The sequence below is a fragment of the Carcharhinus amblyrhynchos genome, chromosome 1 (assembly GCF_965287045.1).
Source record: "Carcharhinus amblyrhynchos chromosome 1, sCarAmb.v2.hapA, whole genome shotgun sequence".
In the NCBI taxonomy this organism is placed as follows: Eukaryota; Metazoa; Chordata; class Chondrichthyes; order Carcharhiniformes; family Carcharhinidae; genus Carcharhinus; species Carcharhinus amblyrhynchos.
In genome coordinates this window covers 139680715-139706890 of record NC_137324.1, presented here as the reverse complement: position 1 = coordinate 139706890, position 26176 = coordinate 139680715, and the positions used below count along the sequence as shown (strand labels likewise).

The window sequence follows — 26176 nt, the reverse complement described above, 5'->3', positions numbered from 1 at the left end:
GAAGTATTGTTTCTTGCACGCTATACAGACAAAACACAACGTACATCGAAAAGGAAAAGAATATAGTGTAACAGTCATAGCTAGGGTGCAGAAAACGATCAACTTAATGTGAGATAGGTCCATTCAAAAGCCTGATGGCAGCAGGGGAGAAGCTATTTTCACCAATTACGTTACAGTTTCCTCATAACAAGGCATTCCTAAAGCTGGCAGAGACTGGCACACCGGCAGAATTATGGAAAACACCAAAAAAATTGGGTCAGTGATTCTGCTGTTGGAACTTGCAGTACACACACATGAAGCCTACACTTTTTGCCTGCCTTCAACCAAATGAACATCAGTAAAAACATCTACATATGGTCGAGACCTCTCCTTTGTTATAAAAGCATGTTGAAAAAATGCATCAGGTCTGGGAGCATTCAGAAGAGGAGTCATATTAGATGCTCTTTCTCTTTCCACTGATGCTATCTGACCTGCTGAGTTTTTCCAGCACCTGCAATATTTTTGCCTCTCCCATGTTACAGAGTGTCAGTTATGGCTCAGTTGACAGCAGCTGGAGACACTGTGGAGTATCTGCGAGTCTGAGAGCAGTGTTGGTAGCGCACATAGGGAGGTGGTCACACTACAGCTGAAGGGATTTGAGGAAAGAAGGGAATGGGTGACCATCAAGCAGTCCAAGAGACGTAGGCAGGTAGTTCAGGAGTGTCGCTCTCAAATTTGTATTCCATTTTGGAGGCTGATGAGAGCACTGGTTGTTGCCACCCTGGTGCTGGGTCTGGGACATCACAGAACAGCTGTAGAGCATTCTGAAGAGGAAGGGTGATAAGGCAGAGGTCGTAGTACATGCTGGTACCGATGACGTACATAGAAAGAGGGATGAAGTCTTGCATCAAGAATTCAGGGAGTTAGACAGTAGACTAAAAGCAATATCTCTTGGATTGTAATCTGGGATTATTCCCAATGCCATTATTTGCAAGCACAGAAAGTGCAGATGAATGTGTGGCTTAAGAGTAGGTGTGAGGGGGAGGATTTTAGATTCCTGAATCATTGGGGCCATTTCTGGGGAACGTGGAACCACAAGTGGGACGGTCTACATCTGAACCAGAATGAGATTAACTTGCTTGCGGGATATTTTGCTCGTGCTATGGGGAGGAGTTTACATTAATTTGGCAGAGGGACACAGGCTGTTAGCAGAATAAGGGCATGGAATCACACAACAAAACAAACAAGTCAGAGGGAGTGTAGCTGTATTAAGTTTCAAGGGAATAAGGCCAGGCTAGATGGTCTCTTTAACAACAGGAGTACATAAAAACATAAGAAGTAGGTGCAGGAGTAGGCCATCTAGCCCTTCGAGCCTGCCCCACCATTCAATAAGATCATGGCTGATCTGAAGTGGCTCAGTTCCACTTTCCCGCTTTCTCCCCAAAATCCTTAATTCCCCTGCGTACCAAAAACCTATCTACCCGTGTCTTAAACATATTTAGCGAGGTAGCCTCCACCACTTCAACGGGCAGAGAATTCCAGAGATTCACCACCCTTTGAGTGAAGAAGTTCCTCCTCAACTCTGTTCTAAACTGCCCACCCCCCCCCCTATCTTGAGGCTGTGCCCTCTAGTCCTGCTGTCCTTTGAGCAGGAAGAATCTCTCTACCTCTACCCTATCCATCCGCTTCATTATCTTATACGTCTCTATAAGATCCCCCCTCATCCTTCTAAACTCCAATGAGTACAGACCCAGTCTATTTGGTCTCTCTTCATAGTCCAACCCCTCCATCTCTGGTATCAGCCTAGTGAACCTCCTCTGCACTCCCTCCAAGGCCAAAATATCCTTGCACAAGTGCGGTGACCAAAACTGCACACAGTACTCCAGCTGCGGCCTCACCAGTGCCCTGTACAGTTACAGCAAGACCGCCCTGCTTTTATATTCTATCCCCCTCGCTATAAAGGCCAGCATCCCATTCGCCTCCTTGATCACCTGCTGTACCTGCAGACTGGGTTTTTGCGACTCATGCACAAGGACCCCCAGGTCCCTCTGCACCGTAGCATGCTGCAGCTTTTCGCCCTTTAAATAGTAATCCCTCCTACTATTATTCCTGCCAAAGTGGATATTGTATTGTATTGTAGGCGGGCAATGATTGACACATGGAAGTGTGACATAGTAGCCATCACAGAGATATAGTTGAAGAAAGGACACGACTGGCAACCCAACGTCCCAGGATACAGAAGCTTCAGACGAGACAAGGGAGAAGGTAAAAGACAAGGGGGAATTGCATTATTAGCTAAGGAATCAACAACTGCAGTAAGGAGAGATGATATATTGGAGGGGGCATCAAATGAAGCTTTGAGAGTATAATTAAATAATTTATAAATTAAAAGAATGGCAGCCATTGTTAGGTGTTTATTTATTGACCCCCCCAGATAGTCAGAAGGATATTGAGGAGCAAATATGTGATCAGTTTGAGGAGGTGCATAAAACCAGTAACAACTGGGTTATTACGTCGGTGATTTCAACTTTCCTAACATTAACCCTTTTGGGCTTGGATAGAGCAATTTTCTTGAAATGCATACGGGAGAACTGTTTAGATCAATATGTGGAGGGTCCAACAAGGAGCTGTACTGGACATAATACTGGGGAATAAAGCCAGATAAGTGGCTGAGGTGGTGGTGGGGGAGCACTGTAATAACAGCAATCACAACATGGTACAATTTAAATTTGTTATTGACAAGGAAATAGACCAGCTACAAACAAAGTGCTTTGGATTGGGGGAGAACAGACTTTATTAAAAGAAGACAGGACCTAGCCAAGGTACTGAGAACAGCTACTAATGTGGAAATCTACAAAACAGCAATGGGCAGTATTCAAAAAGGAAATGGGAAGGGCACAAGTCCAGCATTTCCCTTTTGGGTGATAGGTAGGAATAACAAACCCAGAGAACCATGGATGACCAGAGATATTCAGGATACAAAGATGAGGAAAAGAAAGGCTTTCAACAAGTGCAAGGGAAGCAAATTAGCGAGGTATAGAAAGTGCACAGTGGAACTTAAGAAAGCAATTAGGAATGCAAAGAGAGGGCATGAGAAAGCTCTGGCTGGGAAAAGTAGGGAAAATCCTAAGATATTCTGTAAGTATATGGGAAGAGGATAACTAGGGAAAGAATAGGGCCCATTAGGGACAAAGGGGGCAATCCATGGGTGGAACATTGAATGAATATTTCACATCCATCACACCCAAAGAGAATGAGACTGTGAAGTTCTTCAGCAAACTAACATAGGAAAGGACAAGGTATTGGAAGTGTTGGCAGGCTTAAAAATGGATAGGGTCCAGATAAATTGTGCCGTCAGCTGCTGTAGGAGACAAGGGAGAAGACTGCAAGGGTTTTGACCCAAATTTTTAATTCCACTCTAGCCAGATGACTGGAGAACAGCAAATGTGGTTCCGCTATTTAAGAAGGGTTGTAGATATAAACCAGGGAAGTACAGATCAGTGAGTCTCACGTCAGTGGTACGGAAACTATTGGAGAAAATTTTGAAAGACAGCATCTATCTCCACTTGGAGTGGCAAAGCTTGATCAGGGATAGTCAGCATGGTTTTGTCAGAGAGAGGTCATGCCTAACAAATTTGACTGAGCTTTTTAAGGTGATTGCGTTTGTATACAAGGATATAGTGCAGTTGATGTGGTTTATAAGGATTTTACCAAAGCCTTTAACAAGGTCCCACATGGGAGATTTGTAAAGAAGGTAAATTCATATGAGATTCAGGATAATTCGATAAAGTGGATTCAAAATGGCTGTTATAGGAGCCGTTCACTCACCTGACAGAGGAGCAGCGCTCCGAAAGCTAGTGCGTTTGCTACCAAATAAACCTGCTGGACTTTAACCTGGTGTTGTGAGACTTCTTACTGAGTTATAGGACACAGAGGGTGATGACAGAAGGCTGTTTTAGTGACTAGAAGCCAGAATCCAGTGGCGTACCACAGGGATCTGTTTGGGCCCCTTATTATTCATAATTTATATAAATGCCATCGATAACTACGTGGGGAATAGGATTAATAAGTTTGCGGATGACACAAAATGGGAAGGGTGGTTAGTGAGACAGCGTGTCTTGAGCTAAAAGAAAATATAGGCGGAATGGTCAAGTGGGCAGATAAATGGCAAGTGGAATTTAACCCTGAAAAGTGAGAGGTGATATGCTTTGGAAGGAGTAATTTGACAAGAAAGTACTCAATGAATGCAGGACACTAGGAAGTTCTGTGGGACAATGGGTGTTTGTCCACAGATCTCTGAAGGCAGAAGGACATGTTAGTACAGTGGTGAAAAAGGCATATGGGACACTTGCCTTTATCAATCAAGGCATAGAATTACAAAATCAGGTAAAGTTATGTTTGAGTTCAATAGAACTCTGGTGAGGTCACAGCTGGAATACTGTGTGCAGTTCTGGTCACCACGTTATCGGAAGGATGTGATTATGCTGGAGGGGGTCAAAGGAGATTCAACAGGATGCTGCCTGGGATGGGAAATTTAAGTTGAGAGGTTGTGTGCTTGGGTTGTTTTGTTGGAGCAGAGAAGACTGAGGGGCAACCTGATCAAGCTGTGCAAGATTATGAGACTAAGATTATGGGTTCATGTCGCACTATCTGTAACCCCCGTGACTTGCCTGGGTTTGCAAAACCTCACTTACTGTACTGTCTGGAGACAATACACATCTCTTTAAACTGTGATCAGTGCTCCTACCACTCACATTATCAGCCACTTAAGGTCTTGAACAGCAGGTTAGGTGTAAGGATTCGCATTTTAATCAGTAATCTCTAAACTGTCTGTGCTTTATATGCTCTGTCTGAGGCCAGAACTCTCCATTCACCTGACGAAGAGGGTAACCCCTCGAAAGCTTGCGAGTATATTATCAAATAAATAGGTTGGACTAAAACCTGGTGTTGTCAGACTTTTTACTGTGTTTACGCCAGTCCAACGCCGGCATACCCACATCAAGATTATGAGAGACATGGACAGAGTGGATAAGCAACTGTTCCCCTTAGTTGAAGGATCAGTCACAGAGGGACATAGGTTCAAGGTCTGCCTCTAAGGTTATGGGTTAAAATGCCACTACAGGATTTAAACAAAGATCAAGTCTTGAGGGAATGCTGCAATGTCAAGGGTGTTACCTTTTAGATGAGATGTTAAACCAAAACTCTCTCCCCTTAGGTCAGCAATTAAAACAGATACCCATAGCAGTATTACAAAGGACTGCAATTATCTGTGCCACAAAACAGGAGGGGAGCTCTTCCTGCACAGATGCAATGGCAGTGTCATGCTTTTTAAAGCAAGAGATACTTTTAAGTACAGCTCTACTTTCGATCACTGAATTATGCATTTTTTTTTTACAAGCTGCTATCTTATAACTGTCTCTTTTAGAACAAAATAATTTAACCACAAAAACTTGAAACTCCTCAGAGAGCAACTATTTCAAGTCAGATTCTTGTAATGGCAAAAATGAATTAGTATGTGCGAGAGCCACTAAGTCTTGGAAACCAAAATTACACACTCTTAACTGTAGGCTTTCAGCATTGGTAAAAGAAAATTCTTTTAAAAATATTTTGAATAAAATATTTTTTAAAAAGTCACCATCCAATGTGAACCATCATTTTGAGAACCCATTATCTCATGAGGGGAAGCTGACACCATTTACCAACTGAGCTAATTGTGCCTTATAGAAACTCCCCGCACAAAGACTTTCCAACTTGTTCACTTGTTCCAATAAATCAAAAGGAAAAAAACATTTAGTGCTCGCAATTCAGTCTTAAACTTCTTACAATACAAAACTGGCCCATCAGTAAAATAGCACATACAAACGGCGGGGCAGTGGGGTAGTGATACTGTCACAGGACAGGTAATCCGAGACCCAGGATAATGCTCTGGGGATCTGGGTTTGAATCCCACCATGGCTGTAATTTCAAATCAATAAAGAAAATCTGGAATTTTAAGTCATGTTGTCAATTGGTTTCCCCTTTAGGGAAGGAAACCTGCCTTTGGAGACAGTGCAGAAAAGGTTTACCAGGATGTTGCCTGGTATGGAGGGTCTCAGCTATGAGACAAGTTTGAGTAATCTAGGGTTGTTCTCCCAGGAAAGACAGGAGGTTGAGGAGCAACCTAATAGAAGTTTATAAAATTATGAAGGACATAGATAGGGTGAACAGTTGGAAGCTTTTTCCCAGGTTGGAAATGACAAACACAAGGAGTCACAAGTTCAAGGTAAGGGAGACAAGGTTCAATATGGATGGGGGGGGTGGCAACGACATATTTTACATAGAGGGTGGTGGGGGTCTGGAATGCACTACCAAGCAAGGTGGTTGAGACAGACACGCTAGGATCATTTAAGACTTATCTAGATAGTCACATGAACAGAATGGGAATAGAGGGATACAAATGGATAGTCTAGTTAGGAAGACATGATCGGTGCAGGCTTGGAGGACCAAACAGCCTGTTCCTATGCTGTATTGTTCTTTTCTTCCTTACTCGGTCTGGCCTACATGCAACTCCAGAGACACAGTAATGGGCTGGGCAAGGCACTCAGGTCAAGCACAATTAGGGATGGGTGACAAATGTCTACATCTCATGGAACAAGAAATTTAAAGATCAGCTCATTTCACGGCAGCCACAGCATATGCCGAGGCGTAGGGCACTGATGTTCTTGCCTTTCTATTCTGTGGCAGGTGTAAAGTGATTTTGGAAAGGAGCAGGGACCATCTGACTAATATTCATTCCTCAAATCAACATCACAAAAACAGATTCATTGCTCATTGGAATTTGCTGTCTGCAACTCGGCTGTTGCATTTCATTACAACAGTATTTCATTCAAAAGTATTTCATTGAATGGAAAGCACTGAGATTTCTGGTGGTCTTCTCTTTCTCCAGGGCAGCAGGGGCCTGAATTTTACGGTCGTTTTTTTCTCCCAGTCCTGCCCACGGTGAGCCCCCATTATGGGTTTCCTGGCAGCAGAAGTTGCATAGGCCAGGAAACCACATTGACAACAGTGGGACCAGAAGATCCCACTACTAGCCAATCCTGGGGCACCACTGCCACTGTGAAACATGCCATGGGGAGTGTGGAAAATAATACAGAAGTCGTGGCTTTCCAAGTACTTTTTAATTTAATTACTAATTTGTTCATGAGATGTGAGCGTCACTGGCTGACCAGCATTTATTGCCCATCCCTGAGGGCATTTGTCAACCACATCACTGTGGGTCTGCAGTCACATGTAGGCCAGACCAGGTAAGGACAGCAGATTTCTTTCCTTAAAGGACATTAGTGAACTAGGTGTTTTTTTTTAAAAAGACAACATTCGATAATGGTTTCATGGTCATTATTAGACTTTTAATTCCAGATTTTTATTGAGTTCAAATTTCACATTTGCTATGGTGGAATTTGAACCTGGGTCACCCAAGCACTATCCTGGGTCTTGCCCAGTCACAATACTACCAAGCCACTGCCTCCCCTAAACTACCTGACCCCCAAGCATTTATTGTTTTATAAAGACCAGATGAAACACAAAAACAAAATCAATTTAGCTCCTTTTTCCTAGGACAAAGCTATTTGTTTCAGTTAATAGTTCTGTAAATACCAGTCAAGAACATGAGACTGAAGGTACAATCCACGTTAGTTCATTCACAGTTACGTACCGCCACAAGGCAACCAATATGAAGTTTAAATCCAAAGTACTTATGTACTATTTCAAAATGTAAAGTTTGTACACCAAGGATAACAATTGCGTTAACTTCTCTAAACTTTCTCATCTGTTGTTACCATCCCCTTAAGTTCCATGGTCTTGCAAACAGGCTGAGGAAAAGTTATCTGAATAACTTCTCATACGATTGCACTACAGCAACAGTTTACAAAACATAGCAGTCAGTAGAGCTGTGCCATTTTAAAACTGGTAGTTTTTTTAGATTTGATACCAGGGGTGGATGTCCAGCATTTGCAAGATTAAATGCCTTCTTTATCTCATTCAATCATAGGCCATTTTTGTAGGTCACTTCCCAGGGTTGGTTTTGATACTGTAACATTAGATTAGCTCAAAGGTGTCATTGAACTGGCATTTAAAACTTACACCAATACCACTAAAAAAGTGGCTTATGCTCTCTCCTTCCACAGGTTTTTCAATGAGCACTTCTCCATTATCAGATGACCCACACCAGCCATTTAATTTCGAAGTTAATACTAATATATTTTAAGGTTTTGCACATGTTCAAAATATACTGTACTATGTTACTTCACAATGCCAAGGCACCCCAGAGCAGGACTTGCATGATCGAGATTCAAAATGTCACCCGCTACCAGACAAAATACCTGGGGACTATTAGAAATAATCAACAAAACCATATCTAGTTCATCCAAACAGCGCAGCATCACAGAAAGCTGATCCATGTCTCCTTGTGGTTACACAATCTTTCTGGACAATCTAATACCATTTATCATCCATTGCTCATTACATGACAAGACTACAAACACCAATTAGTTTTAATTGCATGTTTCAGCCTGTTGCAATACTGTATTTGATGGTTAGTCTTCGGTTTCAAAATCACTCCTTAGAACCAGAACCAACCAGGAACCCAAGTTACACCAACATCCCTGGACCTTCACTGACAAACGTTGACAAAAGACCAAAAGACTAACTGTGCCATTTCCCTTTTGATTTACCTTTTCCATTATATAATTTAAAACAAAGTACAGTACTTAAAAGTACAGTTTATAAAATCCCTAATTTTTTAAATTAGAATATTGGTGAAAATATTTACTGGAAAGCTTCTTTCATATTCTATCCCTTTCTCCAACCCTTGCATTATGCAACCCTTAGTCTTATCCATTCATTCAACCACATCCCACAAAATGTAGTGACTCCACAACAGAATACACTCTTAAGGTTTTGAGCTTCTAATTCAAAGCTTCATACAGCCTATAAGAAACTAAAGGAGGAACAATAAAGGTCATCAATCACCGAAGTTAGATGGAAAGCAAATTGGAAATAATTAAGGAAACCAACAATACATAAAAGACAGATCCATATCAAATTAATATAAAGAGAAAATGGGGAAAACAGAGTAATTTGAATGCCTGAGTCAAGTTAAATTTATAAGTGGATGTCAAGCAGAAGGTAATACTGGCACCCAATGATCTCGTGGAGCAGAATGGGGAATATATATGATATATATTAAAATGGCCTCCTTCTGCACTATAGGGTTTCTATGATTCTCATTTCACAGATATCAGATGTCAAATGCTTGGTGCTCTGAAGCCATATATAGAGTGGCTGATTAAATATAAGTAATCGCCTTTTGCTCCTGATTTCACCTTCCTCTATAATGTGACAATATCCCAGTTAGAAATATTTTATTTGAGGGGTGGTTGGCTGTTAGGACAACCACCATTTTGTAATTAAACTGATAGATGCCGTGAAGATGCAATGTTTGTATTAACATTCCTAAAATTCATTACTATGGGAAGACTGATGAATTATTCAGTTTTCTAAGGAGGCTTTTCTAGATTTTAAAAGAACCGAATGCTCCACCAGTGCCCAAGATATGAAAACAGAATTTTAACTGCTTTCAAAGCTCTCCCTGAAATTAATTTTTAGATCCTCAACATCCATGCTGTCTGTCAAGACTATTCATGTTTGTTCTGGTTAGCAATCTAATTCTCTTGATTAACTCCACATTATGAAGAGTGCAAGTCAGTTGTCCATATACTATACAATCCCTTCAGATTTTTAAACGATAAAGATATTTAGAAGTTTCAAGCCACTGACTCGGACTTTTTTCCCCATCTGAGTACGGTATTTTTAAAAATTTAATGGCATGTGACTGTCGCTGGATAGGCCAGCATTTATTGCCCACCCCTAACTGCCCATGAGAATGTTGCGGTGAGCTGCCTTTCTGACCCATTGCAATCCCTGGGCATAGGTACACTAGTGCTGTCAGGGAAGCTGTACAAGGTGCTTGACCCAAGTAATTTTGCCACTCAAGTGGATAGAGCCGTGAAGAAGGCTTACAGTGTGTTAGCGTTTATTAACAGGGGATCTGAGTTTAAGAGCCGTGCGGTTATGCTGCAACTGTACCGGACATTGGTGAGACCACATTTGGAATATTGTCTTCAGTTCTGGTCACCTCACCATAAGGATGTGGAAGCATTGGAGAGAGCCAGAGGAATTTACCAGGATGCTGCCTGGTTTGGAGGTTAGGTCTCATGAGGAAAGGTTGAGGGAGCTGGGGCTTTTCTCTTTGGAGTGGAGGAGGATGAGAGGCGACTTAGAGGTTTATAAGATGATGAGAGGGATTGATAGAGTGGACGTGCAGAGACTATTTCCTCGGGTGGATATAGCTGTTGTAGCAAAGGGGCATAATTATAAAGTTCATGGTGGGAGATTTAGGAAGGATGTCCGAGGTGGATTCTTCACTCAGAGTGGTTGGGGTGTGAATAGACTGCCTGCTGTGATAGTGGAGTCGGACACTTTAGGAACTTACAAGCGGCTACTGGATAGGCACATGGAGCACACCAGAATTATAGGGAGTGGGATAGCTTGATCTTGGGACCGGACATAACTCGGCACAACATTGAGGGCTGAAAGGCCTGTACTGTGCTGTAATGTTCTATGTTCTAATTTATCTGCAGGATGAACTGATGACACCAAGAATGCTGGCATAGGAGGGGCATCGCAACAGTTTTACAGAATTTAAAGGAAACATAGCAGAAAGAAAGAAAAAAGTTAACCCTATAATCAACTAAACAATACAGGACTCAACATCACAACAGTAACAGAGTCTTCCAACTAGGGACTTACTACTTCATACTACCCATATATGTTTGTAATGAAATTTTTAATATATGTGTATATAATACATATATCAAAAATTACACTGAACATACATGAGTAATGTGGACCATGGCCAATTTACATACATGACTATAATTTTCTACAGTGTAATGAGGTCAGTACACATGAAAGAATGTCGGTACAACTGTCCAGAAGCCCGAGAAGCTAATAGATTTTTAAAAAATGCTTGGAAATAGGTCAACATCATCAGATATATCTCGGAGGAAAACATAGGTTTGCATCCAGGCTGCAGAAAGTTGCAAACAATGAACAGATGGCCTGATCTCACAGCAACATTAACATCAATCATCTAATATTTCTGACATACTTCCAAATGACTGACATTTTAAAAATAACTCAGGATACTGAGCCGTAACTACAGAATGGACAAGGTGTAGTCTCTGAAGTTTATATATTATCAAGCTCTGTTTTGATTCCACCTATTACAAATGGAATAAAATCAGACATAAAATAATTGATGGCTGTAGGTGACAGAAAAAGCAAGGAGCCAAATGAAAACATATAAAAAGAGTTGCAAATCGTTACTGTCCAAGAATGTTCAAGCATCATTAAGTAGAGTCACATCAGGCTGGAAAACTTAACCAAAAAAGAGTTATGCACAAAGAATTCCAGTGTAAAGTTAGTAGATATCATTAATATACATCAAGAAAAAGCAGTGGCCATAGTATTGACCTAATCAGGAATATCACTTGCTGTAATCTGAGAAAACAAAATTCACCACTACCTTTCTACACAGAGGGTGGTGGGTGCCTGGAACTCGCTGGGCTGATAGTGGAAGCGGATATGGTAGTGACTTTTAAGGGGCGTCTTCACAAATACGTGAATAGGACGGAAATAGAGGGGCATAGTCCCCAGAAGGGTTTGGGGTTTTAGTTAAGTCAGGCAGCATGGTCAACGCAGGATTGGAGGGCTGAAAGGCATGTTTCTGTGCTATAATTTTCTTTGTGCTTTGTTTTTTGAAGTACAATATTTTGTTGACAAAGTAAACTTTGGAAGCAGATAATATTTAATGTTATGCCTGCACCTATTCTGCTAACATTAAGAAACATGTTTGTTGTATAGCTGCAAAGTCAACGATTGAAGAGAACGGTTACAAATTTCTGCTGAGTTTCCAGAAGAAAGAAAACCGAAAGACGCACGATTTAGAACTGTTGGAGAACCAGGTGATAAAAATAAATAAATATATATAGCTCATTAAAGTTAAATACAATCCAAGATCAAAGGATTCAGCAATAGATGAGATACAGCAATTTGCATAAATTACACTTGCATCTGTGACACTCATGAATATGTAATCTAAATGCAGTTCATTCAACATTGGACGTAACGTCAGTGTTTTAACTTATGTCAATGCTAACTGTGTTGAATTTCAATATTATTTAAACAAGCTAATAATTAGAACGCCCAAACCTTTAGGTGCAATCAACAATCCAGGTACATAAAGCCGTCACTCAAGCTCATTGCATAACCATAAACGGAAAATTGTTCATTAACTGATGCAATTGTGTTTTTCACCAATTTGTTATGCATTAAAATATTCCAATGTATTGTGCAAATCTGTTGCAGTTTTAGTAAATATCTGAATATTAGCTTTTCACTGAAGATAAGAATTTTATTAAGTGTTTACTCTATCTCCTGTGAGTCACCTGATCTTGCATAACAAAGTGACTTTCTACCCTTTGTGGCTCACTTAATAACGTTCATACAAGTTACTTCAGTTTGCTTGTGTTACATTACATTAAACTTGCAACTAATAAATCGACCAATACACTCAAATCACTGTGTTGTAAATATGTCCTCCCACCATTGGTAGTGCTATAGCACTGAGGATGCCAAGCTTTTATTACTGGGCCATGATTTGCTGTCAAAATAAAATGAAATTGATGTGCAAATGGTATCACAACCTCCTCAGTCGAAGGACAGATGCACAGGTACCTGCAAATATCCGAAGTTCCTTTTTGTGTCGTGCTGATCTACCATTAGCTTTGTAAAAATGGCATCTTGCAGCCTTCAGTGACAAGTTAATAGTCCGTTACATTCCGTTATATTTGTTTAAATTACTGAAAAAGGCTTAAATAAATAAATTTAACCCGGATAAAAGATTTTGAAATTTGGCTCTGCCTTTTCTTCAAATGATTGTGAAAAGTGTTCTTTTCACAAAATATGATATGCTCTGTCTGAGGCCAGAATTCTCCATTCATTTGACGAAGGGGCAAACCCCGAAAGCTTGTGAGTTTACTATCAAATAAATTGGTCGGACTTTAACCTGGTGTTGTGAGACTTCTTACTTCTTTGGCTGACCCAGTTTTGTATCTACCTTGCCAACTCATCTCTGACCCCATGCGACTTCACCTTCTGCATCAGTCAACCATGAGAGACCTTGTCAAAGGCCTTAATGAAGTCCATGTAGACAACATACACTGCCCTACTCTCATCAATCAACCTTGTCACTTCCTTGAAAAACTCCATCAAGTTCGTGAGACACAACCTCCCCTTCTCAAAACCATGTTGCCTCTCACTAATACATCTACTTATTTCTAAGTGGGAATAAATCCTGATTCGAAGAATCCTCTCCAATAATTTCCCTACTACTGATGTAAGGCTCACTGTCCTGCAATTACCTGGATTATTCTTGCTACTCTTGTTAAACAAATAATATTGAAATCTTTGTGTCCTCACTGGCTACAGGGGAGGACCCAAAGGATTGGAGAATACATTGGCTATTCTCCAATCCTCTGGGTCCTCCCCTGTAGCCAGTGAGAATACAAAGATTTCTCTCAAGGCCCCAGCAATTTCCTCTCTTGCCCCCCTCAGCATTCTGGGGTATATCTCATCAGGTCCTGGAGACTTGTCTATCTTGATGTTTCTCAAGAACCCCAATACCTCCTCCATTTTGATCTCAACATGACTCAAAACTATCTACACACCCTTTCCCAGACTCATCATCTATCAAGTCCTTCTCTTTGGTGAATACTGATGCAAAAAAATGAATACTCATTTAATACCTCACCCATTTCCTCTGACTCCACACACAGATTCGCTCCCTTATCCTTGAGTGGGCCAACCCTCTCCCTGGCTACCCTCTTGCTCTTTACATATGTGTAAAAAGTCTGGCCAATGTTTTTTCATGATCCCTTTTAGCTCTTCTTACTCCTTGCTTAAGTTTCTTTCTACTTTCCTTGTATTAAAGCTTTCCTTCATATGGAAACTGTTTTGGATTATGTTGCTAAGGAGCAGAATGTGAGGGAAAATCAAAGGAGCCCAAGCAGAGAGCATTGAGGGATATCAGTGATAATGCAGCAGCAGGAAGGAAAGCTTTTGCAAGTGACTTCCCTGGAATGATTAGATAGATAGGAATGGCAGCTGGTAGATTGTCCTACACAGCTAGCCAGTGGAGGAGAGGCATTGAACTGGGACAGAAAGCAGCTGTATCATTTGAATGGACACTACTGGAACCAGAGTGAATCTGAGCAGAAAGGGTTTCAAATTATTAAAGGAGGATGGCTGGGAAGGGGTCAAGAGCCAAGAGCTAACAAAAACAAATCTGACAGTAAAAGAACAGGATGTGTAAGTAAAGATAAAATCAAGGTAAGGAACTATATAATAAATGGTTAGGGGACAAATATTAAAGACAAATTCAAGTACCTTTCTATCAAGGCAAAAGAACTGCATTACCCAAGCAAGGTAGTAATACAGTAGTTATAAATGAAATATGGAAAAACACTTGCTATTAAATATTACTGATTACAATGAAATGAAAAATTAGGGAAGGAAGGCTATTCATACTAGGAGATTAGTAATAGGGAAAAGGGACGTAACTAGCAAAAGGTTAGGAACAGAAACCATTTCGACCGAAAGTTGAGAAGGGATTGGTGATATTTAGACACAAGTGAAAAGGAAAAGAAAGATGTGCATTTAAACAGTGCTCTTCATAACTACCAGTCATCTCAAAGCCATCTTTACAGCAACATTTACAGCCATTTACTTCTGCGTACATCTAAAGAATAGTCATTCCCGGATGGTAGAAAATGCAGGAGGCAATGTGTGCACAACAAACTCCCACAAACAGCAATGTTATCATGACCAAATAATTTGCTTTTATGGTGCTGGTTGAGGGATAAGTATTGGCCAGGATGCCAGGAATAACTTCCATTTCTTCTCTGAATAATGACCTTTTTGATCAAACACAACAGGCATATGGGGCCTCAGCTTTAATATTTCATCTGAAAGATGGCACCTCCAATAGTCTGCTAAAGGAAGGGGCAACTGGTGACTCAGCGACAAGGGTGTTAGCAACTAAGCCATAGCTGACAATTTAATTTTGAAAAGCAACTGGAGGAAAAATATGATAGCAACTATGTGAAATGAGTAAAAGATGCTGAATAATTACCATGGGAGGAGATTCTAACAACCCCAAATACCCCTTAACAAAAGGGGTACAGGTATGAAGTATTTTATGCTGTGTGAGCAAGGGTCATCTCTTACCCATGTACCTGTGCCCCTTATCGTTTTAGGTGGAAGAGTCACAGATGTGAAAAGTGCAATCAAAAGATCCTTGGTCAGTTGCTGTAGTTTATTTTGTGCAGATGGTACGTACTGCTACCACTATGCATTGGCGGTAGAGAGAGTGAGTCTCTGAAACTCTCTTCCTCAAAAGGTGGTGGAAGCAGACTGAGTATTTGCCTGGGTACTTGCCAGTCACGCAAAGTTAAGTCATGCTCTAGTAGACTTGAACTTTATTATTTTCTGTGAGATAACTTATTGTTGGTTGGGTGGGTGATTGTGTTTTTTAAATAAATATTGTTGTACTAACAAGAAGTCTACTCGCAATTCTTTGTCCACCGTATAACGGTTAAAACAGACTGTACGGCAGGCACAACAAGCACATTGCAGTGGGTCTGCCCCTCCATGGATAATGGTAACCCCAAGGATGTTGATAGGAATTTATGCAATTGAACGTCCAGAGGAGATGGTTGAATTCTCTTATTGGACAAGTAAAAAAAATTCAGTAGTCACTAAGAGCTACCACAATAAACTCTAGTGTAATGGCAATGAAATGACAGACATTTAAGTAATCACCTTCTCTTGGTATTGACTGGGGTGACTAATATGATCAACATGACAAATTAATAATGAGTTCTTAAAGCTCCAACTTTGACCTAGTTGATCATTCATGTAACTGACATGGGGTAATTGAAACAATTCAACATTAAACAGTAACAGCTTTGAAGTAAAAATATGTAGTTATGAGCACTAAAAGCTTTAAACGAATAGCTATTTGAGCCCTTTCTCAACACGATGGCGTGGGAAAGTAACAATCACAAACATAATGAACTTCACAGGATGGGTAAGGAAACATGTAATAAGAAGCACAGATTCAGCTTTCGATTAGTTGAATTACAGCTGTAAAATTCTGAGTGGAAGGGTGATAATCAACAGATGTAAATATGGTACACAGCCTTTGTATCAGGCAGACACCATCTAAGAAGCAGGTTGTGTCTCCAAAGCCTGTGCGCGAATAAAATTTCTGGCACTGAAAATTGTACATTTGAGCAGTTTTAATCTTTTAGCACAACATTCATGTAATATCTCCATATATGGCTCAATGTTATTGCACAGACTGATGCAGGTTCGATTTATTTGAAGACTAGAACTAATATAGATACACCTTGCACGCCCGCGCATAGAGGCATGCACACGTCACTGGTCACATGCTGCTTCACATCCTGGTTATGCAATGTACATCTCATTTGCATATTCTCAAGTGATATTGAAACATCCCCTTTCTTTCTGAAGATAACATTACTGACATTAAGAGGATGTTGGTTAAATATAAAAACTATTTACCCAAAAGATATATCTTTGCTCATTAGTTAAGAGTTTGAGTGTGTATAATGTGTAGGTGGCTTACTCATCCTCCTACATCTCATGATAGTATAATTTTCCTGAGATCTAGACTTATTACTTTGGTGTTTTTGAATTGCAGTTGCATTAGGAACTATATTGTGTATTGTCAGAATTCTGATTGTGGAGAAACACCATGAAAACAATTTCATTGTCCAATTTCATCTTGAGATGTACTGTCCGAAAGGGTGGTGAAAGTAGTTTCAAGAGTCCTTTTCCAGAGGTTTCAGTTGTTTTGGACTGTAAGATTCTATGATGCTATGCATCATAACAACATTTCTGGTTCCCTAACCACACATCCAAAAATTAAAGAGAAATGCCCCAACTTATAGCTCAGTTATCCATGCAATCTATTTTTAATAGCAATGGCAATGGATGGCATTTGTTTCTTTTCCACAGCTATACCTTTTATTACCTCAAAACCTAACTTCACAAATGCTTAAAATTCAAAAGAGTTATTCAAAATAGGAAAAGAGTAACTAATTTTAGGCAAGTCAAATTACAGTACCTTTTTCTATATCTGTAATAAATATCTGCTCTGACTGATCTATCTACATAGATTTTTGTTAGTTTCATGCCAAATCCTTGGCATGGACATCGTGGGAAACTGTTTCATCTATCCTTGTTTACACAAGTATACAAGTGTTTGATGCTAATAGCCAAAGACAACAACTACTCCTAACGCAAGACCATTGATTTATCTTGACCATGTTCACTGCCCTGTTCCTACTTTCTTAGCTGTAAATATTCCCCCAGTCACTTTTCACCTGGCTTTCCAACTCAGAATGGACATGATCCAGGCAATGCAGCACTGGGGCCTAACATCTGTCAAGCAGCTGTGTTGGATGCAAGGCGGCCAAGCACTCGTCTTGATAGACAGATAAGTTAAAAATCCAGCCCAGTTTGAAGATCCTTGACAGGCCTGTGAGATGGGAAATGCATAGAGTAAGTAGACAGGATTTGTGGGGAGGGCTGCATCAGTCCAAACCCCTAAAACTGCTCTCCTTCCCACCCAACACTGTTGGACGTGAGCAGTGTTAGCAGGAGGACTGGACTGGACAATTTGTGGATTCTCGAAGAATGGGTGGACAGTGCCAGGGAGTGAGTGAATAAGCAGTCTTGATGGCTTGGCAGGGTCTATCAGCGTTGGGAAGACACTGAATGACTCACCGAATCTCATCCAAAGATGTGAAAATTAGGTGGAGTAACCATGGTAAATGCTGGGTGGTGGTGGTGGTGGTGGGCGGATATTTGTTGTCATTGATATTGGAACATCTAACATAATATTTTAAAATTTAAGAATCAAACTTAGATCTTCTTCTTCCGAAACAAGTGAGCTAAAGGCACTGAACATTCCTCCTCAGTCTTGCATCATTATTCCTGTGCAACATCACCAAGCAAACATGAAAACTAAAAGAACAAAATCTGAACTGAAATGACCCTGGTGTTCATGCCATACCATTGCCAAACACTCCTGTATTGATGATTTTCCTTTTCTTTGCTGAAATAGAAATGTGTATGGAAATTAACTTACTGCTTGAGTCGCTCTGTAAAGATGTACTGAGTGAAATCCTTTACTGCAGGGGCAAAGTAGAACTGCTCTTGTAGCTTGATTTCCTTTGCAACAATGTCTTCAACAGAATTAAACCTTATAATGTAGAATGGATGAGAAACCGGTCCAAACACTTCAAATACCTATTAATTGAAGGAGGCAATCAAAACAAGCTTAATATACTTCTAACAGTTATAATCAGAGGAGAATACAAAGTACAAAACATTTCAAGCAACTTTTATGGTAAAAATGATGGTTAAAAATAATTTAAAATCTAGAGATTTTCACAAAGAGTAACAAAACTCTCATTTTGATCAAAGAACAAAGAACAACCCAGCACGGGAAATTAAAACAAATTCACAACACCCTTTTCTGAATTTCATGTAAAGTAGGCTTGAGCAGCTGATTGGCTTGCTACTCTCCCAATGTACTTCATTCCAAAAAGTAATGCTCTAAATTCTTCATTTAAAAGGCTTTGGTGCTCCCCTTCCACCAGTCAGGGCCCCTGGTGCTCCCTCCAACCAGCAGTCAGGACCCTTGGGGTCCTCTTCCCAACAGCAGTCAGGGTCCCTGGTGTCATCTTCCTATTAGCAGTCATGGCCCCTGGTATCACCAGTAGCAAGACTCACAACTATTACCATTTAGAAGGAGATGGGCAGCAGAACATCACAAGGGGAACTTGGGAGATCCCCTTCAAGCCATACAGTCACCTGACTGGAAATATATCACTGTTCCTTCACTGCCACTAGGTCAAAATCAAAGAATCTCTATGGTGCAGAAGGAGGCCATTTGACCCATCGAGTCTGCACTGACTCGCTGACAGAGAGCTTTACCCAGGCCCACCCTTGTGCTCTATCCCCATGACTGCACACATTTACTCCACTAATCCCCCTAACCTAACCTACATCTTGGGGACACTAATGGGCAACTTACCATATCTAATCCATCTACCTACAGGTCTTTGAATCCTGCAACTCCTTCTCGAACAACAGATGCACCAACATTACCGGGATTGCAGTGGTTCAAGAAGGCAACTCACCACCAACTTCCTGAGGGAAATTAAGATGGGCAAGAAATGCTGGCCTAGTCAAACAAGGACCACAAAACTATTATCTTAAAAGCCCAACTCTTTCACCAATGCCCATTTGGGAAGGTAATCTAATATCCTTAACTCAGTTCAAGGACAATTAGGGGTGGATAACAAATGTGGCTTTGCCATACATCTCATGAAATAATTAAAAAAAAACTATCAAGGGCACACCCACCACATTGAATTCAACAAGGAAAAATGCCAGTAACAGAAAGTTAGAAACATAGAAAAACTATAGCACGATACGGGCCCTTAGGCCCACAAAGTTGTGCCGAACATGTCGCTACCTTAGAAATTACTAGACTTACCTATAACCCTTTATCTTACTAAGTTCCATGTACTTATCTAAAAGTCTCTTAAAAGACCCTATCGAATCCACCTCCACCACCGCTGCTGGCAGCCCATTCTTCGCACGTTCCCAGAAAGATCACAAAATACTGGGAACAGTCCTTCTTTAAAAATTTCTTACTTATTCAAATCTTGATTATGGTTAAAAAATTCAGAAAACTTATCCAAATGAGAAAGATTATCTGGTAGCCAATACCAACACCAAACACCAATTTAGCACATACAGCCACAGCTTCTAATTCTGGGGATAAAACCACTTTCTTGTTTGATAAAATGCAGCCTCACTATTTGACAACTGTTGTCCAACAAAACATAAATAGAAATTATTAATTTAGTGAAGTAATTCCAAATTCAGATAACCTGAGTTTCAGACCATTTACATCTTGTCATTTGCTAAGAATTGTACTTAAACAATTACCTTCCCAACTGAGGTGTTGTCCATTTTGAACAGGATAGTTTCCTCATTCACTGGTGGCATGTCCTTCAGTGATTCAACAATAACTGGAAAAATAATACTGACAGTATTTAGTTCTGGCCAAGAAACCTGGATTATTATGGTAGCAAAATGAACTAACAGCAGATTCAATTACAATTGCAACATTACAGTAAAATTACTTACTTTATCTTACTAAATGAAATGAATACATCAAAATCAAGAGTCAAATTTTGCTTTAGCATCAGAGAATCTGGGTCCAAAACAGTGCACACCCTGAGAGCTCCAAAGCCAGCCCAAAATTGGACCGCGTGCCGATAGATGTATCTGGATTTCCAGGAGGCATTTGACAAGGTGCCACACCAAAGACTGCTGCACAAGATAAAGGCACACGGTGTTATGGTAATGTATTAGAATGGAGAGAGGATTGGTTAACTAACAGAAAGCAAAGACTGGAGGTAAATGGGCGTTTTTCTGGTTGGCAATCAGCGACTAGTGGTGTGCCTCAGGGCTCAGTGTTGGGACCACAATTGTTTACAATTTACATAGATGATTTGGAGATGGGGACTGTATGTGGTGTGTCCTAGTTCACAGATGACACTAAGATGAGTGGTAGAGCAAAGGGTGCAGGATGCAAAGTCTGCAAAGGATTTTAAATATATATACTAGTGGGTGAGGGTCTGGCAGATGGAGTACAATGTTGGTAAATGTGAGATCATCCATTTTGGTAGGAATAACAGCAAAATGGATTATTTAAATGGTAAAAAAAATTTGCAGCATGCTGCTGTGCAAAGAACCTGGATGTCCTTGTGCATTAATCTCAAAAACTGGTTTACAGTTGCAGCAGGTAATTAAGAAGGCAAATGGAATTTTGTTATTCATTGCTAGATGGATGGAATTTAAAAACAGGGAAGTTACGCTGCAGCTGATGAGGCCACAGCTTTGACGAAAGGTCATCTGGACTTGAAACGTCAACTCTTTTCTCTCCTTACAGATGCTGCCAAACCCAGTGAGATTTTCCAACATTTTCTCTTTTAGTTTCAGATTCTAACATCCACAGTAATTTGCTTTTATTAGGTTGTTTCCACTGGCGGGTGAAACGAGCTTAAAAATAAGAGGGGAGCTGATTTAGGACGGAGTTGAGAAAGAACTACTTCACCCAAAGGGTTGTGAATTCCCTACCCAGTGAAGCAATTGAAGCTACCTCATTGAATGTTTTTAAGGAAAGATAGATTTTTGAACAGTAAAGGAATTAAGGGTTATGGAGAGCGGGTGGCTCAGTGGAGCTGTGTCCATGAAAAGTTCAACCATGATCTTATTGAATGACAGAGCAGGCTCGAGGGGCCAGATGGCCTACTCCTGCTCCTAATTCTTATGTTCTTCTCATTAACAGTTAATGTAAGCATTCTTGTTCAATCTTCAGCGTCTGATGGGATCTATCCCAGAATACTGATGGAATCGGGGTGGAAATTGCTGGGGCCTTGACAAAAATCCTTGTGTCCTCATCAGTTGCAGGTGAAGTTCCAGAGGACTGGAGGATTGCCATTGCTGTCTATTGTTTAAGGACACTCCAGGAAATTATAGGCCAGTGAGCCTTACATCAATGAGGGGAAAGTTACTGGAATAGATTCCTACGTACAGGATTTACTCACTTTTGGAAATAAATGGACTTATTAATGATAGGCAGCATGGTTTTGTGAAGGGGAGGTCGTGTCTCAGTAACTTGATTGAGTTTTTTGAGGCAGTGACGAAGATGACAGAGGCGGGAAAGGCAGTGGATGGTGTATACATGGACTTTTGTAAAGCCTTTGACAAGGTCCTCATGGTAGACTGGTTTGAAAGGTGAAGTCAGACAGGGTTAGAGGACAGCTGACAAGATGGGTATAAAACTGGCTTGGCCAGAGGGTAGCAGTAGAATGGAAGGCTGTGAATGAGTGGTGTTCCACAGGGATCAGTTCTGGGACCTTTGTTGTTTGTAGTATATAGAAATGATTTGGTGGAGAATGTAGCTGATCCGATTAATAAGTTAGCAGATGACACAAAAATTGGAGGGGTTGCAGATAGTGAAAAGGATTGTCAGAGGATATAGCAAGATATAGACTGGTTGGAGTCTTGGGCAGAGAAATGGCAGGTTGAGTTTAATCCCGACAAGTGAAACAATGTATTTTGGAAAGTCCAATGCATGTAAGAATTATACAGTAAATGATAGAGTATTGACAGGCAGAGAGATCTGGGTGTACATGTCCACCAATCACTGGAAGTGGCAATGCAGGTGAATAAAGATAGTCAAGAAAGCGTACGGCATGCTTGCCTTCGTCAGTCAGGGCATTAAGTATAAAAATTAGCAGGTCATGCTGCAGCTATATAGGATCTTAGTTAGGCATCATTTAGAATATTTGCACAATTCTGGTTGCCACACTACCAGAAAGATGTGGATGCTTTGGTGAGGATACAAAAGAGGTTTACCAGGATGTTGCCTGGTCTGGAGGTATCAGCTAGGAGGAGAGATTGGATGAACCCAGTTCATTCTCACTGGAACAAAGGAGGTCGAGGGTGACCTGATAGAGGTTTACAAGATGATGAGTGGCATGGGCAGAGTGGATAGTCAGATGCTCTTTCCTAGGGTGGAAGAGTCAAGTACTAGGAGACATATGTTTAAGATGCATGGGGAAAAGTTTAGAGGAGATGTGCGAGGTTCTCTTTTTTTTTACAGAGGTTGGTGAATGTCTGGAGCGTGCTGCCCGGGAAGATGGTGGGAGCAGGTACAATAGTAGTGTTAAAGGGGCAAGTGTGCGAATACATAAATAAGATGGAATGGAAGGATACAGACTCCGTAAATGCATATGGTTTTAGTTTAGGCAGGCATCATGATTGACATTGGCTTGGAAGGCCTAAAGGCCTGTTCCTTTGCTGTGCTTTTCTTTGTTCTTCATTCTCAGGCAGCTCACACATTTGAAGAAGATGAATGTCAGGCCATTTTCCTCGTGGAGCAGCCTCATGCTAAGTCTGAGGAGGAGCGTTACAGTGGGCAATAGTGAGAGGTGAAGTTGGGAAACGCAGCCCTACTCCTCCTGGCTACACAAGGTTGCTGGCAAAATATGCATTTAAAAACCTTACTTGCTGGTGGCTGCAGCAACAACCCAAGAATCCTAAACAGCTAGAATGATACCTGCCCTGCTCATTGCTGCTCAATTTCTGTGAGCGGACCAAAAACAGAAGATAGTTCCTCACTCATATCACTAAAAGATCCGACAATTTTAAACCAGCTGCAAGAAATGAGAGAATTTGAGACATACTGCTTGTAATATAAGTTATTTGGAGGAGAACGTAGTTGTCTGATTAGTAAGTCTACAGACAAGAGAGATTGGGGGAGCAGGATATAGCAGGATGTAGATTGGCTGAGACTTCTGCAGAGAAATGGCAGATGGAATTTAATCTGGACAAACGTGAGCTGGTGCACTTTGGATGGTCTAATACAAGAGGAAAGTATACAGTAAATGGCAGAACTCGTAGAAGCATTAATATATAGAAAGATCTAGGCATACAGGAGCGTACAGTTCCATGAAGGTGGCAACACAAGTGGATAAGGTGGTCAAGAAAGCGTATGGCATGCTTGCCTTCATCAGCTGGGATACAGAGCATATAAGCTGCAAGTCATATTGTAGCTGTATACAACTTAAGTTAGACCACATATGGAATATTGCATACAGTCCTGGTCACCACACTACCAGAAGGATGTGGAGACTTGGGGATACAGAGATGGTTTACCAGGATTGTACAAAGAACGCCCAGCTTCAGTCGACACTGCAGACGTTTTTTTTTAAAACAGAAACTCAGCATCTATGGAGAAGTTGAACCAGGAACACTCCTCGTCACAAAGGATGTCTCGGCACTCCACACCAGCATACTCAACATTGACAAGTGCCAATCTCCAGACGTAATTCTGCAACTCATTCGCTTCATCCTGGACCACAATATCTTCATCTTCAACAACCAGTCATTCATCCAGACACATGGAACAGCCATGGGGACTAAATTTGTACCCCAGTATGCCACCATCTTGTTGCACAGGTTTGAACAAGACTTCTTCACCACACAAGACTTTCAACCGATGCTATTCACTAGATACACTGATGACATTTTCTGCCTTTGGATTCATGGCAAACAATCACTGCAACAACTGTATGATGACATCAACAAGTTCCATCCCACCAGACTCACCATGGACTACTCTCCAGAATCAGTTGCATTCTTGGACATATGATCTTACAGAGATGCGTAAGAACGTAAGAAATAGGAGCAGAAATAGGCCATCTAGCCCTTCGAACCTGCCCCACCATTCAATAAGATCATGGCTGATCTGAAGTGGCTCAGTTCCACTTTCCCATTTTCTCCCCATAACCCTTAATTCCCCTGTCTATCAGAAACCTATCTACCCATGACTTAAATTTATTCAGCGAGGTAGCCTCCACCACTTCAATGGGCAGAGAATTCCAGAGATTCACCACCCTTTGAGTGAAGAAGTTCCTCAACTCTGATCTAAACTGCCCCGCCCCTTATCTTGCAGCTGTGCCCTCTAGTCTTGCTATCCTTTCTAAGTGGGAAGAATCTCTCTACCTCTACTCTATCTAGCCCCTTCATTATCTTATACGTCTCTATAAGATCCCCCCTCAGCCTTCTAAACTCCAACGAGTACAGACCCAGTCTACTTAGTCTCTCTTCATAGGCCAACCCCTTCATCTCTGGTATCAGCCTAGTGAACCTTCTCTGCACTCCGTCTAACGCCAATATATCCTTCCGCAAGTGCGGCAATCAAAACTACACACAGTACTCCAGCTGCGGCCTCACCAGTACCCTGTACAGTTGCAGCAAGACCTCCCTCCTTTTATATTCTATCCCCCTCGCTATAAAGGCCAACATTCCGTTCGCCTTCTTGATCACCTGCTGCACCTGCAGACTGGGTTTTTGCGATTCGTGCACAAGGACCTCCAGGTCCCTCTGCACCGTAGCATGCTGCAGCTTTTCGCCTTTTATATAATAATCCCTCCTACTATTATTTATACCAAAGTGGATAACCTCACACTTGCTAACATTATACTCCAACTGCCAGGTCCTCGCCCACTCGCTCAGCCTATCCAGATCTCTCTGCAGACTTTCCACACCCTCCACGCAATTTGGTTTTCCACTCATCTTCGTGTCATCAGCAAATTTCGTCACCCTACACTCAGCCCCCTCCTCCAGATCATCTATGTAAATGGTAAACAGTTGAGGCCCCAGCACCGATCCCTGCGGCACTCCACTAGTCACCAACTGCCAACCAGAATAGCATCCATTGATTCCAACTCTCTGCTTCCTATTAGCCAACCAACCCTCTATCCACGCTAACACCATACCCCCAACTCCGTGCACCCTAACCTTCTGCAGCAAAGGACGGTCACTTCAGCACTTATCTGTACCACAAGCCCACAATAATCTCAGCGCTCCACTTCTCTAGCTTCCACCCTAAACATGTTAAAGAAGCCATCCCCTATGGACAAGTCCTCCATATGCACAGGATCTGCTCGGAGGAGGAGTACTGCAACAGACACCTACAGACAGGATATGGCACACAACTCATCAATCGATAGTTCCGACGTGCCACAGTGAAAAACCGCACAGACTCCTCAGAAGACAAACACGGGATACAGCGGGCAGAGTACCCTTCGTTGTCCAGTACTGCCACGGAGCGGAGGATCTGCGATATCTTTTCCAGAGCCTTCAACATGATGAAGACAAGTATCTCACCAAGGTCATTCCCACACATCCACTTCTTGCCTTCAAACAACCACACAATCTCAAACAGACCACTGTCCGCAGCAAAACACCCAGCCTTCAGGAGAACAGTGACCACGACACCACACAACCCTGCCAAGGCAATCTCTGCAAGATGTGCCAGATCATCGACACGGATGCCATCATCTCACATGAAAAC

The 26176-nt window shown here is 41.3% G+C and overlaps 1 protein-coding gene across 2 annotated transcripts in view; it reads right to left on the bottom strand.

Annotated features, from left to right (window-relative positions):
* Nucleotides 1-26176, bottom strand: part of naf1 (nuclear assembly factor 1 homolog (S. cerevisiae)) — a 195620-nt gene that overhangs the window by 51407 nt on the left and 118037 nt on the right. For both annotated transcript variants that reach the window (XM_080193425.1, XM_080193431.1), the window contains 2 exons: nucleotides 20191-20273; nucleotides 18317-18477 (listed from right to left, as the gene is read on the bottom strand). In XM_080193425.1, coding sequence (XP_080049551.1) covers nucleotides 18317-18477; nucleotides 20191-20273 — 244 coding nt within the window. The remainder of the gene's footprint in view (nucleotides 1-18316; nucleotides 18478-20190; nucleotides 20274-26176) is intronic.